The 19,062-nt window shown below is 32.7% G+C and overlaps 2 protein-coding genes across 2 annotated transcripts in view; both read right to left on the bottom strand.

The window, feature by feature from the left end:
- Positions 1–19,062, bottom strand: part of LOC136981135 (zinc finger protein 271-like) — a 213,592-nt gene that overhangs the window by 139,824 nt on the left and 54,706 nt on the right. The window contains 1 exon segment of the mRNA XM_067277413.1: positions 10,652–10,736. Within this exon segment, the coding sequence (XP_067133514.1) occupies positions 10,652–10,736 (85 nt within the window).
- On the bottom strand, positions 3,188–8,104 carry LOC136981132 (zinc finger protein 226-like). The gene is made up of 4 exons (XM_067277409.1): positions 8,100–8,104; positions 7,830–8,016; positions 6,457–6,520; positions 3,188–4,822 (listed from the first exon to the last, which is right to left on the bottom strand). Exons 1-4 carry the CDS (start codon positions 8,102–8,104, stop codon positions 3,279–3,281), a joined length of 1,800 nt encoding a protein of 599 aa, XP_067133510.1. The 3' UTR covers positions 3,188–3,278.

Raw genomic sequence — 19,062 nt, 5'->3', positions numbered from 1 at the left:
AATAACGGTCATAGAATGGCATCCAAACCAGGTTGATGTTAATAGGCATGGGGATCCCTAGAATTACAATGCTACTAATTACTTCTGAAAAATCCTGAAGAGAGAAAAGCAATCGACATTAGACAGATTCTTTAAACCTCACAAACGGAAAAAAAACATGACTAATAAAAATGCAAGACTGTGTGTATATGTATTTTTATTATTACATATAAATAAACGTAACAAGAAAGTATATATTTTTTACTGTTTGCAGTTTCCAAAACAAATTAATGAAATTCACATAAAACCTATGGTAAATCGATAATCGGTTAACGAACAATTCGGATAGCGAACAAAGTCTTGGAACGGATTATGTTCGTTAACCGATCATCCACTGTACTGAATTTTTGTTTTCTTTCTCAACATTTGTTACTTCATGTACAGTTTTCGTCGTTTAATATTATCACTGATTATTGAACATTTCATACAGTTATTTTTTTGTATTTTATTTATACATGTATAAAAAAATTGAAAGCAGAGGGGGTCAACAGGGTTCACGGAGTTACCCCCGACAGTGTACTCCCTTTTAAGCATTGAGTGATGGTTATCCTACATAAAATTCATCTTTCTTTTATCAAAGATGTATTAAAAAGACTCGCTGTTTTCCTGGGGAAGACATAAGGCTACGTTCTACGTGGCAGAGTCCAGCGACCACGAGCGGAAAAAACTATGTAGCTGCGTCCAACTCGTGAGCGACTTTGTCCAGAGTGGACGAGTGTTGTTTACAAAATGGCAGCGAGACGACTTCGTCGAATACTTGCTACGTAAAATATAACAAGCATTAAAATAGTAAATTTTGACATGCAATTGCTATTACTAACCAGATACACAACAAATATAAAAAATTTTCATAGATTAATAAGTAATAAGTTAGAAAAAGTTTTATTCTTAAAACGTTACATTTACAAAATATATATATATATATATATATATATATATACTAGCAGATAGGCCCGGCGTTGCTCGGGCAAAAGTAATGATAGCAAAGATTAAGATTATTACGTTATAGTCACAGAAGAAAAAGAGTAATTTCATCAACAAACTAAATATTTCTAATGAAAGGTCGAATTTGAAAGTCGAATATTGTAATACTGTTCGATTTTCACGACGTGTTCTGATTATATCGTTCGATTTTCATCGAATGTTCTAAAAAAGAAAAGTCGAGAAAAACCGAATTAATCTGTTTAAATTTGAAAATCGAATATGTTCTAACATATTACTTTTTTTTTTTCCTCCGGCGCCCGTAAATCTTGCACGTCGCCTTCTCTTGTTCTCCATTGTTACTTAACACTTCTATTGACACTTAACACTTCCATTGTTGATGGATGTGTTAAGATCCATCCTGTCCCTCTCCCCCGTGGGGAGGAATTTCGAAAAACCCCTTCTTAGTGTGCGTTTTCGTGATGTACCCTAACTGTGTACCAAATTTCAACTCCTAACCGTTTGGGCTCTGCGCTGATTATTATTATTATTATTATCAACTCGTCTCGATTATATATATAGATATATTAAATTACGTAAAAGATTACTAATTAAAGTGTATACAATTTATTTGTCATTCTGATTTCATTCATCTACAAAGTCAGCCATTTTGTGGGAAGCGCAGGAAGTGGAAGCAGCAATCAAACTTGCTTGGTAGCTTCTTCCTGCACGCGCGTGTACAAAAGTCATCTCGTGGTCGCTATACGCTAAACGCGGTTACTCCGGACGCAAACATTTACTTGAACCAATTTGTTCACTCTGCTTAGAAGCGCGTTCACGCTCGTAGACACTGCCACGTAAGACCTAGCCTAAGAGTAAAATTGGTGAGGTAAATCCTAGATCTAAAAGAATAAGAACAACCGACATCACCGAGAGCAATAAACTCAGACGTACACAACACAGAATAAAAATGGCATTGTGAATGGCTGAAAACAGCATCACAATGCCAAGCTCGACTTGAAGCGCCTCTCAATTCTTCAATTTTTATTTTCTCACAAAAAGATTTCGCCATGGTTGGCGGGAGTATTTCCAGTATACTATAAATGTATAAATAAAAGCACAGAATAAACGTACAGACGCTGAAAACTCCCTACACAATTTATGTTATCGACTTTAAAGTCACGTGATAAATTTAAACCAGCCACAATGCACAACTGTTCCAAACTCGGTTACAGGGCACTGCCATCAAATTCGTATAGCGTAGTGTCTACCTGATGTCACGAATGTTTGGGTTAGATTATTTATTGTTTTAGATTTATATTATTCATTATTACAGATATTTGAAACTAAAATATAAAACATATAGAAATAATGACTGGGCATACGAACAGACTTTTGATCAGTTTGAAATTCGATTGTGGTTGTAAATTTTTCTTTACAAATGTCACAATAGAAATTAATCTGATTATTAAAAATAGTCATATGCTTCTCTAAAACCTCCCCACACGTACGTCTGTTCACAGATATTATATTTATAAATAAATTGGGTGTATTTCTAAACAAGACAATTTTAAATGAAATTTCAGTTTAGTTTCTGTTTTAAATTTGATTTTACAATGGATTCTAAAACACGAATGATTCTAATGAACGAGTTTATGGCTTAACAAAAAGTTTTAATATAAACACCTTTGTTACACACTTGTTTCACAAACGTAACGAATTGTCTTCATAGTCTAAGTCTATTACTCTTCTGACAACAAAACGGTTTTATGTTGAACTTTCTGCTCATTAATTAAGTTGCGTTTAATTTTAAATTCTTTATTACACATGTTACACTTTTCAATGTGAACTTTCGAATGTTCTTTTAGTGTGTTTTTAGTCATAAATGCCTTCTTACAAATATTGCATACATACCTATTAGTAATACAATGTCTGGCTAAGGCAGTTTTATAGGTATAACATTTTTTACATATGTCACAAACATACTTTTTTCTATCGCTATAAATAATTTTATGTTGTCCCGAAGAACCTATTGTCTTAAAATATTTGTTACATATGTGAAAAAATATTTGTATTCATTGCTGTGTGTACGAACATGCCGTATTAAACTAGAACTGCGTTTTAAACTTTAATTACATACCTGACAAGTATGGACAAATTGATTATTAATTACTTCATGACATGCCAAATAGTGTTTTATTTTTAAATATTTGTTACATAAATCACAAGTATGGTTGAATTTCTCATTATGAACGATTTTATGAGCTATCAAACATTTTTGTTTTTTTTTTTTTGATTTTAAACCTTTTGTTACATACCTAAGAAGAATAGTTACGTTCATCAGTATGAGTTTCGAGATGGCTTTTCACTTGTTTTTTCCATTTAAAACCCTTATTACATATATCACATTTGAAAGGAAGTTCTTCACAATGATTATTTTGATGGCTTTTTAGTTGCACTTTCCAATTGAAACCCTTATTACAAATATCGCATTTGAAAGGACGTTCTTCGCTATGAGTATTTTGATGGCGTTTTACATCGTTTTTCCATTTGAAACCCTTATTACAAATATTACATTTGAAAGGACGTTCTTCACTATGAGTTTTTTTATGGCGTTTTATTTGCTCTTTCCATTTGAAACCCATATTACAAATATCGCATTTGAAAGGACGTTCTTCACTATGTGTTTCTTGATGCTTTTTTAGATGCATTTTCCATTTGAAACCCTTATTACAAATATCGCATTTGAAAGGACGTTCTTCGCTATGAGTTTTTTGATGGGTTTTTAGTTGCTGTTTCCATTTGAAACCCTTATTACAAATATCGCATTTGAAAGGACGTTCTTCGCTATGAGATTTTTGATGGGTTTTTAGTTTATTTTTTTGTTTAAAACCCTTATTACAAATATCGCATTTAAAAGGACGTTCTTTACTATGAGTTGTTTTGTGTGATTTTAGTGTCTGTATTTGTTTAAACGCCGTATTACAAATATCGCATTTGAAAGGACGTTCTTCACTATGAATTTTTTGATGGTATTTTACTTGATCTTTCCATTTGAAACCCTTATTACAAATATCGCATTTGAAAGGACGTTCTTCGCTATGAGTTTTTTGATGGCTTGTTAGTCGCTGTTTCCCTTTGAAACCCTTATTACAAATATCGCATTTGAAAGGACGTTCTTTGCTATGAGTTTTTTGATGGCTTGCTAGTTGCTTTTTCACTTTGAAATCCTTATTACAAATATCGCATTTGAAAGGTCGTTCTTCACTATGTCGTGCTACATGATATAAAAGATTGGATTTCCACTTAAATTCTTTTCCACATATTTTGCAGGCATAAGTTCTGTGTATTCTTTTGTGTCTTTCTAGACAGCCCTTACGATATGGAATACACCTACCACAAATGTCGCAATACACATTTTCTCGCTGGATATTAGATATTTTACCGTTTTTTGGAGATGACTTCACTCGATCCCCAGATGGCTGCAAACGTAAATTGCTATGAAAGATTTCGTTTTGATTTCCAGTCTTGTGTTCTTTCATGTGTCTTCGCAAAAGAAATTGCCACAAAAACTTCTTATTGCAGGTTGTGCAGCGAAATGGTTTTTTTCCAATATGACAGAACAGATGTGTTTGTAATATTTTCTTATTTGTAAAAGTCTGTTTACATAAATCACACGTAAATTCTTGTTTAGAATGAGATGAAAACATAACCTTAAAGTATTTTTTTTTAATCTTATCATGAATTTTATTTCGTTTTCGACTCAAAGAAACGTACTTTGTTTTGATATTATATTTAAAATGTTTTTCTTTTTCTGAATTTAGCTGAATATCGTAATCCTGAATTTTCTCTTCCTCCTCAACTGAAAGTTTAAAAAATAACATAATGAACTTTCTATTATATTTGAATAAACAACATTGTTTCAATTTTAAAATAGTGTAGTTAGCTATACTTTACCAATTATATGTCATGTGTTTCATTTAAAAACAAGGCATGATTTGTTGTTTGCACTACAAATAAAACATTTTACATTTACAATCATAAACTGATTGATTCAGCTTTAGTTTCTTTAGCGGATACACTCAAACCTGTTTTTGTGCGGTCTTTTTTTGTGCGATTTTTTATATGTGCAATGTGTTTTGTGCAATTATTTTTGTGCAGTATATCAATTTGATTGAAATTCATATACCACACACAAAAAATCACACAAAACAAATCGCACAAAAAAAATTGCACAAAAAATGACCGCACAAAAACAGGTTTGAGTGTATTGAAATAAGTGAAAAATTGTTTAACTTTATCTTTTTTGTTTACTTTATTTATGTAGTTTGTTCCAGCTATTATCATGAAAACGTAAAAGAAATCGTGTTTTCTTAGAGAGGAGAAAAAATCATTAGTGTAAAAGAAAAAGTAGCAAAATTCTACGGATTTCAAGTAGAGTGGAAAATTCGGTGGATTTTGGAGATTTTTTGAATCAAAATACCATAATTTGAGCGCATGTCCAGTAGATCTGTACAACGTTTTTCAAGAATATCTGCAACGTATTTTCTAAAACGTCGCTAATACAGTAGACCCTCCTATAACAGGCGTTCATATAACACGGGTTTGTATAACACGGCAAAAAAATTGCGATCGTGTTCGTATAACAACCTAAAAGAGACTCGTATAACACGGTGAAACGTCATCGCCGACTCGTGTCTCGACAGGATTGGTCGAATCGGGACCAATAGCGGACATTGCACAAACCGTTGAGTTTAAACGAGCAGCGGACATACTAAAATTTATTTATTATTTAACGACGATAAAAATTATATTTCTATTAATGATGTCTCCAAAGTTCAGCGATTTTTTCTCAGAAAAATAACTTATCAGGAAACACATACTGTACGCGCTTGCTGTTCGACGAGCAGCTTTGCGACGAAAACAAGCTTAAGCAATGGCGTTGTCGAACGGTGCACACTCGGTAAGTAACCCTACAATTTTTTGTTTATAGCATAGTTTTTATGGATTATTCCCAAAAATTATAAGTGATTTGGAAATGTTGAGTAAAATTAGTGTAGAATTGGTTAATTTTATGGACGAAAACCTTTCAAACAGCCATAGCCCCTAAACTGCACACGTGCCGGGCTGTGATTGGCTCATGTATTTAAGTGACTCGTACAACACGGAATTCGTATAACACGTAACGTATCTACCGTGTTATAGGGGATCTACTGTATTTACTTATTTATGTCATTGAATAAGTTATATAGCCCTTGTTTACTTCGTTTCAATACATTTTTTTTATTATTTCAGAGGATCCAAAAAAAAAAGGCAAGATAACATGAATCATTAAATCATAACTCATGAGTTATTATAGGTATAGGTAGTTACGTATAATTTTCAAATATCTAATTTCACTTAAATGTAAGAGGGTTGAAACTTGAATGCAGTTCTTCAGCTGCCCTCTGAATAATACTAATATAAAAGGTTTGAACTAAGTAACGTGTTACTTACTTTGGATGATCATTTCATTCCTGTTAAAGTTTTCGTTTGGAGTGAAGTATTCAATCTTGACAGGCTAAACAATGTGCAAATAATACATGACAACCACTAATAATCACTTATAATATATAAACCAGTAACGAGTTGCTCAACTTTCCGAGTAACAATTTAAAATTTTGGTGGCTGTCTGTAATAAAACGTTTTTTAAATAAAATATATTTTTAGCTATTATATAAAGGCAAAGAATCCAGTTTTGCATTTTCTCATGCCAGAGGCATTAAGAATCCTTAGACGTTACTTGCCAACAAGTGACAATTGCGAAGATGATGTTTTAAAGGCGTTTATGATCGTTGAAAAAGTTAGTCGAGACAGTTAAGTGCTCAAAACAAACAACCCTAAACGAATTTTTCAGTTTTTCACTTATAGAGTAATTGTAAATGGAGGACACAATGTATTGTAAGCCTATACTACTGTATAACGCACTATTGCATTTTATTAATTGAAGTTTTGTGGTTTTTTTTCCAACTTCGCTTTAGTCGTTACATCGGATAACTCGACACATTTCCACTTCCCCTTGGGAGGTCGACTTATGCGGAGTCGACTGTAAATAAAAATTTAATAGGCACTTTACATAACTTGCAAAAATTTGAATAATTATATAATTTATGGATTAAAATCGTCTATTTCTTTACAATGTCGTTCACAAATGCTTGAATAATCATTATTTCAATAAAATATGTTATAAACTTGACCCAAAAGACAGAAAAAGCAAACGTTTAAGCTGAACTTCTACTTGCAACGTTTCAAACGCCTTTGTCCTGAACCATTATGCTGAACATTATATTATATTATAAACGTATTATATTGAAGATTAAGAAACGAAAGTTAGTACTGTACATTGTGTATAAGGGGAATTAATGCTAATAAATTTTGGTAATAAAACATTAAGGGGTGAAGAGATAGAAGATGGTCACGTGTAAAATCTCGAGTGGAATCAGACCATGAAAATTTTATTTGTTGTTAGCATCTACAATTGTTTGTGAAATGCATTTCTACCAATTAAATTAAGCATTTCTTCATTTTATAATAATTAAAATTATAGAGAGTTTTTATAAGTTTGGCGCCACAGACAATTTTATTTTTTTATTATGATTAATAATATAAATGTTATTTTTTAAATAAACTCTCTTAACAGCCAGGAAACTTACGCAACTCGTTGTTAGATTTTTTCTTACATAATACACATTTTTTATTTAATACAGAATACACCTAAATTCAATGCATAATATTATATTAGTGATAATGAACTACGTTTTCAACCATTCAGAAACTTAATTTAATATTGAAATTTCACTGTAAAATATTTCGAAATTTGTATTACTTACCGATACATGTTCATCATCATCTGGAAGAAGAACAACTTTATAATCTTCAGTCTTTACTTCGATCTTCACTTTTTTCAAATCAACTTTATATTCTGATTTTATACCATATTTTACATCATAATTCTCTTTTACTTCTTCTTTCTTGATTTCTGTAGTGGAATTTACAAAGATTTTGTGTTGAAGGATTCTAAGAAAAACTTGAAATATAAAATAAAACTAAGCATATTTGCATTAATTAACATAACAATATTTAATTACATGTTTCACTACTTCATTTATTTCTGATTACAAGCCGAAAACTATCCTTTGCTTAACGCTGATTCGATATAACGCGGTCTTCTCTAAGACCAAAAAAAAAAAAGATCAAAATTTAATGCTGATTTAAATTATCGCGGTATTTTATTGATTTGTACATAATACGATTATTTTCAAACACAAACGAATCGGCTAAACGTCGCAAAAATGTGTACTTTCTTTAAATCTATGTTTGTTTGGTGCAATTTTGGAAAAAATGTAACATAGTGAATTCCATAGGAAATATCGACTTTGCTTGGCAAGAATTAACTGATAAATGCACGAACAAAGTGTGGAACAAGTTATGGTTGAAGGTATTCAAGAATTCTCAACGAGAAGAGCGCATCGCTGTATCGTTAGGTTGACCAAACTCAACCTAATCGATACAGCAGGACTAGGAGAAGTAGAGGAGCAGGATATTGAGGAGTTACAGCAAGTTTCTGATGACAGCCTTACCAGCGACGACCTTCAAGAACTGGCAGAACAGGGATTCATGTGGAACAGTAAAAAAAAAAAAAGAAAGGAATTCTGAAAACGAAGAACCCAAAAAAATTCTCTACAGATTTCATTAGTAAATGTTTGGTAACCATAACCGAAATCGTTGATCAAATTGAGGCAAATGATCGAAATTTTGAAAGGAATGCGAAAGGAAAACAAGGCATTTTGGATGCGATCTTCTGCTTCCGACATTTGCTTAAGGAAAGAAAAAAGCGACAAATGAAACTTTACGACTTTATTGGAAAAGAACAAGAATTTCAGAAAAGTTAGGACCTTCATCAAAAAAAAAAAAAAAAAAATGAAATTTCCATTTCTGTGTGCATATGATTATGTATTATTTCTTCTTCTTTAATGCTGCCGAATTGCGTTTGCGATTTCGTTTTGATAGTGTTCTCTGTCTAGCACTGTGTGAAGAATTTGTGCTGTAGTCACGTGAAGCCAGGTGCTGATGTTATCTAGCCAGGTCGTTTTCGGTCTGCCTGGACGTTTCTTGCCTTCAATCTTGCCCTCCAGGATGAGTGCAGTAGATGGTATTTTTGGTGGTTCCTAGCGATGTGGCCTAGATAGTAGCATTTCCTGCTGATAATGGTTTTGATCAGGTCCCGGTTCGTTGATCAGGTCCATGTGTTATTTAACATATATTATTATACAAATTAACGTAAAAAAACTTAAAATTAAAGTAAAATTTGTTTATTTTTGGTCGCATGTTCCGCTATGTTTACTCTATGTTAAAATGACCTTGTTCAACGCTGTTTCGCTTAGCGCTTTGTTGTCTAGGAACGCATCCCCGCGTTAAGCGGGGTCTTACCGTTTGTACGATATACTGTACAGTGCGTTACGTATCTGCGTGTCACTCCCTCACACTTCGCTTCATATATAATACATAAATGTATATGCAATGAATACTTGTTTCAACTCATGTAATGTATAAGTTTATGAGCTTATGAGTGATATGTATCGAGTTTGCTAATGATGAATAATTTACTTTCACTGTGGTACCGGCTCTCATAAACAAGAAAATATGTGTAATGCTATGACATTGCACATAATTATTTTGAGTTTGATTTAAAAAGAAACAAAATCCGGCAACAAGTTACGTAACTTTATCAGCAAAAATGTTACAATTGGTTTATATTATTAATTATTATAAAATGGCAAAAAACTGAATTTTGAAAGTAGAGATGAGTTTTATTTATAGATACATAAAATTAGTACTTTAAAAACTTAGGGTCTGTGAGAAGTAGCAAGACATCCCAGTCTGAGCACTCATTAATGGAGAACCCACTGTTTTCACAGACATATATCGATACAAACAATAAAATAAATACCAGCAGACTTTTTTGCTATTTATTTAAACAAATTGAATTAAATCATATAATTGGGCTGTAATTTGAAAAAATTGTAGACCTATAAATTCTCATTGTCCTCTGTCTTGTGGCACTCTTTCTTTAATATCGAGAAGGAACGAACATTAAAGCCGAAATTAGATAATATGGAAAGATCAGAGGCAAGAGACACCGAGTAACTGTACGAAGTTTTGATGAAAATCGAAAGTCACGTTATTTCAATTAAAATCTTTTCTCCCGAAAACAGTTAATAAATGACCGGCACAACTCCATTGTGAAAGTAAAAGTATAATGTACAGAGGCAAGCCACTATTAATTTCAGGTAACGAACACATATTTTAAATTAAATACACTAAAAATATGATTATATATTGCAATCCAGCATTGTGACGATGCCATAATATATAATTGCTCGTTTCATTGAAATCTAAAACATATAAATTGGAATTTTCTCTGTTGTAAGATTCTGATCCATAAAATTGACAGTTTTAAATCTGTCAACTAAATTAAATGTAATTGATAATATTAAATTCTATTTAAATCCTTATTCATTATATACGACATATTCGCAAAGTTTTTCAAATGTTATCAATTCGATTGATATGAATATAAATTTATGTATTACGTATTATTCTTATCACTGGAAAGATACTTTCATAGCATTAAAAGTATTAAGCGTCTTACCTCTTTCTATTTTATAACCAGAATGACTCCAAATAGTGGATCCGTTTGTGTTGTTCGTGGAAATTGGTTCTCTTTTAATATTTATCTGAAATAAAAAAAGATTACGTTATATTATTTGACAGATTGATCTTTATAGAAAGACAAGTGAAAAAATTATTTAAACTGGGGCATAAAAATACGTTTAATAAATAATACTTTTTTTGTTTTAAATGTGGTCAACTATCTACTTTTCTTTTAATTGTGGTGCCTGTAATCTATTTAACACCTTTCAAAGTAAAATTTTAAATGGAAAAAACGTGACTTCTGGTTTGCAGCATATATATGTATACAGTTTATCGGAGTCTCTTGCCGAATTAAGTGAATCTGATTCTCTATGAATATTTACAAAATAGTTTATTAAGATGCAATTTGACAAATAATAATATTTTTGTCTGTTGTAATTTCGTAGCTTTCTTTAAATTTTCTTTTGTACCAATTTTTTTTTCTTTGTGTACTATTTTAACATCAGTTTTATCTATGCTGCAGTTACGAGTTGTTCAATGTTCGTAAATAACAGAGTTTATTCTACTATACTTTAAATCCGCGATGTGTTCAGAAGCAAAGAGAATTGAATTCGAGCCATATACTAAACCATGAGACCAGGTAGGTGATAAGCTACAATTCAAACATTTCACAGTACATAAAAGAAAACATATTGGATTATAAAATAATCGTGAACAGAACAAGCTCACTAAAGAAGAAGAAAAAAACATCTTCTTCTTCTTTAAAGAACCACCAAAAGCACACATTGGAGAAGCAAAAAGAAGATTGGAAACAAGATTAAAAGAACACATCGCGGATTTAAAATATAATAGTGTGAAAATCGGCCGCTTTCACTTTTTTATAAATTATGGGTTCGAATATAATATTTTAATATGTTAAATTTTCGAATAATATTTTATAATATTTGCCGATGATTCAAAAAAAGTTTCCGTTGGAAAACTTCCTGGTCGACGTCAGAACTTCCGTTTTCATCGGTTCGAGTAAAAATGCCTCATGTAAGAAAATAAGGAGGATGCACCTTTAATCAACGATCATCGTAGAATGTTATATAGCATCAATTATGTTTATTTGAATAGAGATATTGAAGAAAATCTCCATTCTTCTAAATTGTAAAAACGAAAGTTTTAATTTAATCAACGGAAGTTGATTTCCTTTTAACGACAAAGTCGAGATGAATCATTAGGAGACAGCAGCCGACCGCCTCTCTATAAAAAGAGATGATTTTCCCGTTTAATTGCGCAGTTCTACGAAGTCCGGAATCGCCACATGGTCATTGCGCAGTGCATCGAACCGCCATACTAAAGCTAAAGTAGCAGTGGCGTGCCGTGACATGTGATGATAGGGAAGCTGTGTTTCTGTAAAAAGCCGACTTCCAGGGGCAATCGGTTAACTGCGCGTCAGTAATGGTCTAGGGTCCATTCGTATGTGCGTGGTGGCGGAAGAGACAAAGACAACAAGTTGTGACAAAAACCGTTTATTTTAACATAAGTAAACATACACTATGTACGAAATTGTTTGCTTTAGGACAATCAACTGTTCGGACGTCCTGGCCATCGATGTGGTTCTTCGATGGTCAATCGATGGTGGCCCCGGGACAGTGGGGTCGACAAGTCTGTAAGGCACGGGGTGACTTCGTCCGTTAGAGTCGGGAACACGGTCTACGAGTAAGTCCGAAGTGGCACAGGTTGGCACAATAGATGAGAAATTGTTTTTTTTTGCGCATTTACACACGGCGTTTTGGTTATTCGGAACGTTAACCGAGTGCCAGGTGTCCTCGATTGTCGGGGGATTATATCAATCTCCGTTCTTTCTTTCGTCCATTTAATTGGTCATTTTCCCTCAATCACGCTTCCCGAGTGGTTGGACCCTCGTTACTAAGCATAACGAGACTGGAGCGCGAGAAAAGTCAAAATCGAAGTTGAATTCGATCTTCCACCGATCATAGGACGACTTCCTTCCGCGATTTATGGTTTCTGCCTGGCAGTTTGATATAAACAATGGGTGTCCGACTACAAACGACTTTTACTTATGTTTTTTTAAACTAATAAATTTTTCTGTAAATTAACCGTTTTTTCGCGTCTTTCGTGACGGGTCAGACCCGTACGGTACATCACATTTCCATAAAAGTTTTAAACAAATACTGGAAATGACAAAAATAAACAATTCATGTATTTTAGTTCTAAAATACAAATAATACATACATAATACAAATTGATACGATACAAACAATGATAGAAAAACTTGTTTTATTAATTTTTTCATAAACTAACTCTATTCGGCGATTTTTTCCGCGAAGTCGTTAATTACTTTATCATAAAAGTCGCTGGTCGTCGACTCCATCATCGCATTTGAAAGCTTTTTTTCTATCGAAAGCAACGCTGGCGACCACAACTTCCTCTGGCCGAGTGTTCCTGGCTAATGTATGAATTTACTTCGTGGTCGAAAAACTGCGCTCAACAGAGGCACTGGTAGACGGTACCATAAAAATTAATGATATTAAATCTCATAATTCTTTTAGTACGTCTTTGTTCGGATCGACATTAATTATAACATGTTTTATGTTTAAGAGTTACTTGTCAATAGGCCTATAGTCTGGACACGAATATAAATATTGCGATTCACTACGTAATTTAGATAAATCAAAAAAATTTTCATAAAATTTACTTAATGTAAAGAATTAAAACACGTTTGAAAAAAATTGTTTTACATAATATTAAAATTATTAACATCTAAAAGTGATAAAAATTCTAAAAATTTTATGCCTGAAAATCTGTCGATATAATTACAGTATAATTAAAAGAAAATTATAATTAAATATAACTTTGCAAAGAAACGTACATAAAAATAACATTGAATACTATTTACTTTTTAAATCTTAAACAATTCACTTACATTAGTCAGATGGCTAAGAGATAGAATCGTTGGAAGCGTTACACGTGTGTAGCTCCCACCAGCTAAACCGCTGAGGTTGGTGCTCTGTAAAGCGCATGCGCCAATGCCCTCTGGTTGTTTTACATCATTCAGTTATTCTCGTGGTGAAAGCTGTCTCGTAAGCGTTTCCATTCCGCCGCTGACATTCGAATATACAATAGCAATCTTATCGTTTTTTTTCACATGTAGTATAGAAATTTGTAATAAAATAGATAATGCAGTTATAATAAAATATGAATTTTAATTAATTCAAAGTACGTTAAAATATGATAATTTATATTTTAGAAAATACAAGGGAAGCGGCGCTTCCATCGCTTCCAATGACGGCACGCCACTGTAAAGTAGTCTCATGCAAGGAAGAATTCTACAAGCAAGATAACCCTTCCATACAAAGAATTTCTCGCTTTAGTTACAATTCATACAAGTTGAAATTTATTTTAGTTTAAGTGCCATACTACAGGCAAGATCCTCCGAAAAATGAAATGAAAAGTATTCTTATGGTAGAAGAAATTGACATACATTTGTAAACTCTCTCTTTGCGCATAGTGTTAGATTTAGCGCGAATAGGTTAATAATAGATTTAAGTCGATAGTTAAATTCGCTTACGAGTTAAGACTCGAATGTATTATTGTAACTTCGTTTATTATATTTTCATTTGTATTTTATTGTATTCAGATTTAGTTTAGTTTAATTAAATATTGTTATTGTTTATAATCAGATTGGTTTCATTTTGGTTATGTTATCGGAGCACTCTCATTTGTTATACCGTTAACCCTGCTTATCAACATCGAATTAAAACGCGTGGTGATCCGCGTCGTAAATCTGATCACCCGGTGTCCGGAGATCCTGACGTTAGGAGATAGCGGAGACTGATGATCGCGAAATCACCTATCTTTCACGAATTAATATAAGTCCCACCGCCACTCGAAATTGTTAGTAATAAGCCAGAGGTGGGCAAGCATGAGTTCAGCGAGAGCCGAAATGTAGGTTATGCAAAATACATGGGAGCCGCAGTTCTGTACTGTCGTGGAGGATAGTATAGTAATGCAGGGAAGGATAGGGTGTCCCCCATCCGGGTCGAGAACTTGTTTTAAAAAAATAGATTTGAAATGTCAATTTAATTTATTGCACCAACCTGGAAATAAATTACTAAATATTACATATATATAATTACATATTTTCACAAAATTGTGCAAATAAAATTGTAAAAATAATAATAAGAAGCAGAAATTAACACTTTCAGCAAGAGCCGCATTTGCCCATGTCTATAATAAGCCATCTCATATGACAAACGAGAGTCGTCACGCGATTGATTTGCCGATTATGTGGTAGCAACTACTTTCCAGACTTCCTGCCCCCGGCTGATCTCACAATAGAATAAACTCTGTTTTTTTACGAACATTGCACAGCTCATAACTGCAGCATGGATAAAATTGATGTTAATATAGTACACAAAGGAAAAAATTGGTACGAAACAGTGGCGTGCCGTCATTGGAAGCGATGGAAGCGCCGCTTCCCCCTTCCAACGACCTTCCCTTGTATTTTCTAAAATATAAATTTTCATATTTTAACGTACTTTGAATTAATTAAAATTCATATTTTATTATAACTGCATTATGTATCTTTTACAAATTTCTATACTATATGTGAAAAAAACGATAAGTGTAGTAATTAACTTCTTTTTTTTATTTATTTCATATTTGCAGACTAAAAAATTACAGGTCACAAGAAGGCGTCAATTAACTACTAGGGCCCGCGGAAAAAAACGTAAAATTTATTCTGGCCCATGTTATAAAAAAGGTTGCTCACGCTTGGACTAGATTTATAACTTAACCCAACCGATAGGAGTTTACTGGCATGTTTTTATCATAGTTCTGTATAGTTCACAGGAGTTTTAAAAAATCCATTAAAATATTTGATATATTTATTCCGTGTTTATTCCGCTCTCCCATCTTATATTACTTACGGATTTCAATGTTAAATCGGTGATATTACGATTTAGTATGTCCCATCGGTAAGGGGATGCAGAAAAAACGTGCACAATTCTTGTATAATGTTAAAAAATTAACTGTTACTTTGACAGCATCATTTACAATCAAATTTAATGAATGAGACGTACAAGGTACAAAAAAAGCTCTAGAATTTATTTTCCTTAAATTTACGATTTATATATTTGTTGTCATAAACATTTGTCTTTACATTTTTTCCCAAGACTGCAGATATTCAAGTACAAAGTAGAAATAAGTCGAAACCAGTTACTAAGAAGTAGTTAAATAATTAAGAGATTAGGGAATGTGACATAAATAAAACCCTGCTGACTTAAACAAAAGCTTAACCGAAGCAATTACTAGCTCAGTACAGTGGAGAACTGATTTCTGTGTACACCTGGTACTAAAACGAATTAGTTAGAAAACAAATGGCTATTAAGTTTAACATATGTAGATTTTTACATCTATGGTGAGAAACGTTTAAAATTTACAACAGCCCTGTCGCGTCCTTTGAGATATACTAGTGACTGATCATCTTTTATTTTCAATCAGATTTTTTACATTTATTCAAATTAAAGCGTATTCGTTTAATTTCTTTCAATATCATTATTCGAAGTTTAAGACATTGGCACGCATTAACATCTTTAAAGCTAAGTATACTTACAATATGGCACGCGGACTCAAAAAGGTTCGCCATACCTGCCCTAGACAATCACTGACGCGCGATTAACTGATTGCCCCTAGAAGTCGGCTTCTTACAGAAACACAGCTTCCCTGTCATCAAATGTCACGGCACGCCACTTGTACGAAAAAAAAATTTAAAGAAAACTACGAAATTACTACAGACAAAAATAATATTAACAAGAGCCTAAGCTTAGAAATTCATAAAAGCTGGTTACAACTAATAAATAGAATATCTTAAAAAGTATATTTATACAGTTGTAGGCGTGGCTGTGTGCAGCATTCTGGGGGGAGAAGTTACACGCTGTGAGACATGCGGGGGAAGCGGTCAAATTATCAGGGAGGGGAAAGTAAGTGGCAAGACATAGCGCGGAAGGTGCCAAACAGATGCCCACCAGATACAACATATGTATATATAAGAGACTAAAAAGGGGCGAAAGCCCGAAACGCGTCTCTGTAAATATTATGGATTAAATAGATGAATTTGCCAAGTGTCTATAAATTCACCAAGTCGTGACACCAAACGAAACAAAAATAGAGGAAGTTGTTAAAGATAAAGAAGTGAGTCTTCGAGAAGTTATCGCAAAATTGTCTTTGACAAGAGGACAAGGTTTCAAGAAATGCAACTGCCTAAAAAATGTGTCACAAAGAAGTACGCTTGCGAGTCATCAGGATTACTTTTTAATTCTAAATGCCATTATAGCTCTCCATGCTGTAACAAGTAAAATCCTTTTTTTACTTTTATTAAATGACAATGAATACCAAATGATAAGAAAAAATACTGTGATTACTGATTAGCTTAGCCAACGTAGCTAAGTTAATCAGTAATCACCGTGACTAAAACGTCATATTTCATAGTAAACAGCCAAGATGACTTTTACTTGAAATCGAAAACAACGAAGCTCAGTTTAAAGTTGATGGGCCATTAGTTATACAAATAAACTATTCTAAAATTATTTTTTTTCTATTTTCCACAATAAATTTTATCATTTCAGTTATGTTTCTTGTCCTTAAAGCAACACTGAGATCTTACAAAAAAAAAAAAAAAAAAAATATTTTTCACTCACCTCTAAGGGTTCCGATTTAATTCTTTTATAACACTTCACATCCATATTGAATTCTCTCTTGAAATTTTTAAAATCAACTTCAAATTTTTCTTCGTTTCGTTCAGTCGTAAAGTCCGAATATTTCGTTTCTACCTCTTGTTTTATCTTCATTTTCTCGATTTACGATATTCTCGTATGTCAACAATCTGCATTCAATCAAAGAATTAATTATAGTTAATTAATAAATGTTCATTCGAAATTTAGAGCAAAGACGACTAATGATTATTGTTCCCATTCTAGCAGTAAACAAGGGGTGCACTTCAAGGTTGACTGAAAAGATCGCGGTGGTAACACGTCACCAGCACAGGTGATATTTGCAGCTAAAATGCAGTTTAAGATAAATTTTAAACCCCAATTTAATAACATAAAAACCAGAGTCGAAATATATTTATTTATGAAATATTAAAAAAAACGTATTAAAATTTATGATAATAAATCAATTTTTGTGCGCCCTTGACACTTGAGGACCCAGGACTTTGAGTCTTATTAGTCTCTAAATAGATTTGCTCCTCACTAGGTAGCCTGATACTTTAATGTTAACTCTCTTATAATTAGTAGATAAAATTAAAAGACAATTTAAAAAGCTGACAAATTTATAAAATAAATAAATAAAACTACTAAAAATGAAAACGAATATAAATTTCATTATCTTTTGTGCGAAACAACACTAAAATCATTTTTAATAGTTATGTGGAAAGAAACGACAGTTGCAATTAATTTAAAATAGTATAATTAATGCAAAAAATTCAATGAAAACTTAATATTACGTGAGGATCCAGAGTTCATAACTTACTTTTAACGAAAGTCTGTTATATTTGTTGTATATTTTCCCTTGTTTTTGTAAAACAAAATTAAAAGAAAAATTTACTTTTCTGTTAATATACACCAACGCTCTTTAACCCATTTTTCCCTGTGTGAGAAAAACTTGGAAATCTTTTAAGGAAAAACTTTTTTATGAAATTCACACTTTGTGTGCTTACCGAACATCGTTCTCCAAATCTGGAAATCATTAAACTCAATGTTTCTTAACACCCGTTTTAAAAGATTGTCATTGACCCCAACTTTTGTCTGCGGACTCTGCCTTCAGTGGTCCCTGTCGTACATCTGTTTCTTTTCGTCCCCCTAGATTTACTAGTTACCAACAGGAGGACGTTGCCACTTTGCCTAAACAGTCGAGTAGAAATCTTGTTTCGACAGTTCTAATTGGAGGAGTTCTGTGCTTAAAAACGAGGTCACCCTCACCCAGGATAGTTTCCTGGAGTCTACCACGTGAAACTTGTTGCCTGTGTGAAACAAAGACAGAGTAGCCGCTAAAATTCCTAAACCTCCGACGCACTTGGAAAAAAAAGGAAAAATTCGAAGACGAACAGAAATATCTCCGATTTATAAAATAATTGTGAAACCTTTAAAGTATATTATATTTAAGTTATTATGTGAACTCTCTCTCACTCTCCACTCGAAAGGAAAATTCGATAGAAGGATAAACCAGCAACTAACACGCAACTTTCTCGGTAAAATTTGAAGTTTTGCTGGCGCCATCTCTTATCATATTTAATTTTTAAAATGTTTTATATTTTTAAATATTATAAAATGGCAAAATCCTTAATTTTCAGGGTAGGGATGAAATTTATAAAAATTACAAATTTTAGTAACGAGTATAATC

The sequence above is a fragment of the Centruroides vittatus genome, unplaced genomic scaffold (assembly GCF_030686945.1).
Source record: "Centruroides vittatus isolate TY-2023 unplaced genomic scaffold, ASM3068694v2 contig_745, whole genome shotgun sequence".
NCBI classification, from domain to species: Eukaryota; Metazoa; Arthropoda; class Arachnida; order Scorpiones; family Buthidae; genus Centruroides; species Centruroides vittatus.
Note: the sequence above shows the minus strand (reverse complement) of the source record. Positions and strands in the feature narration are given on the sequence as shown.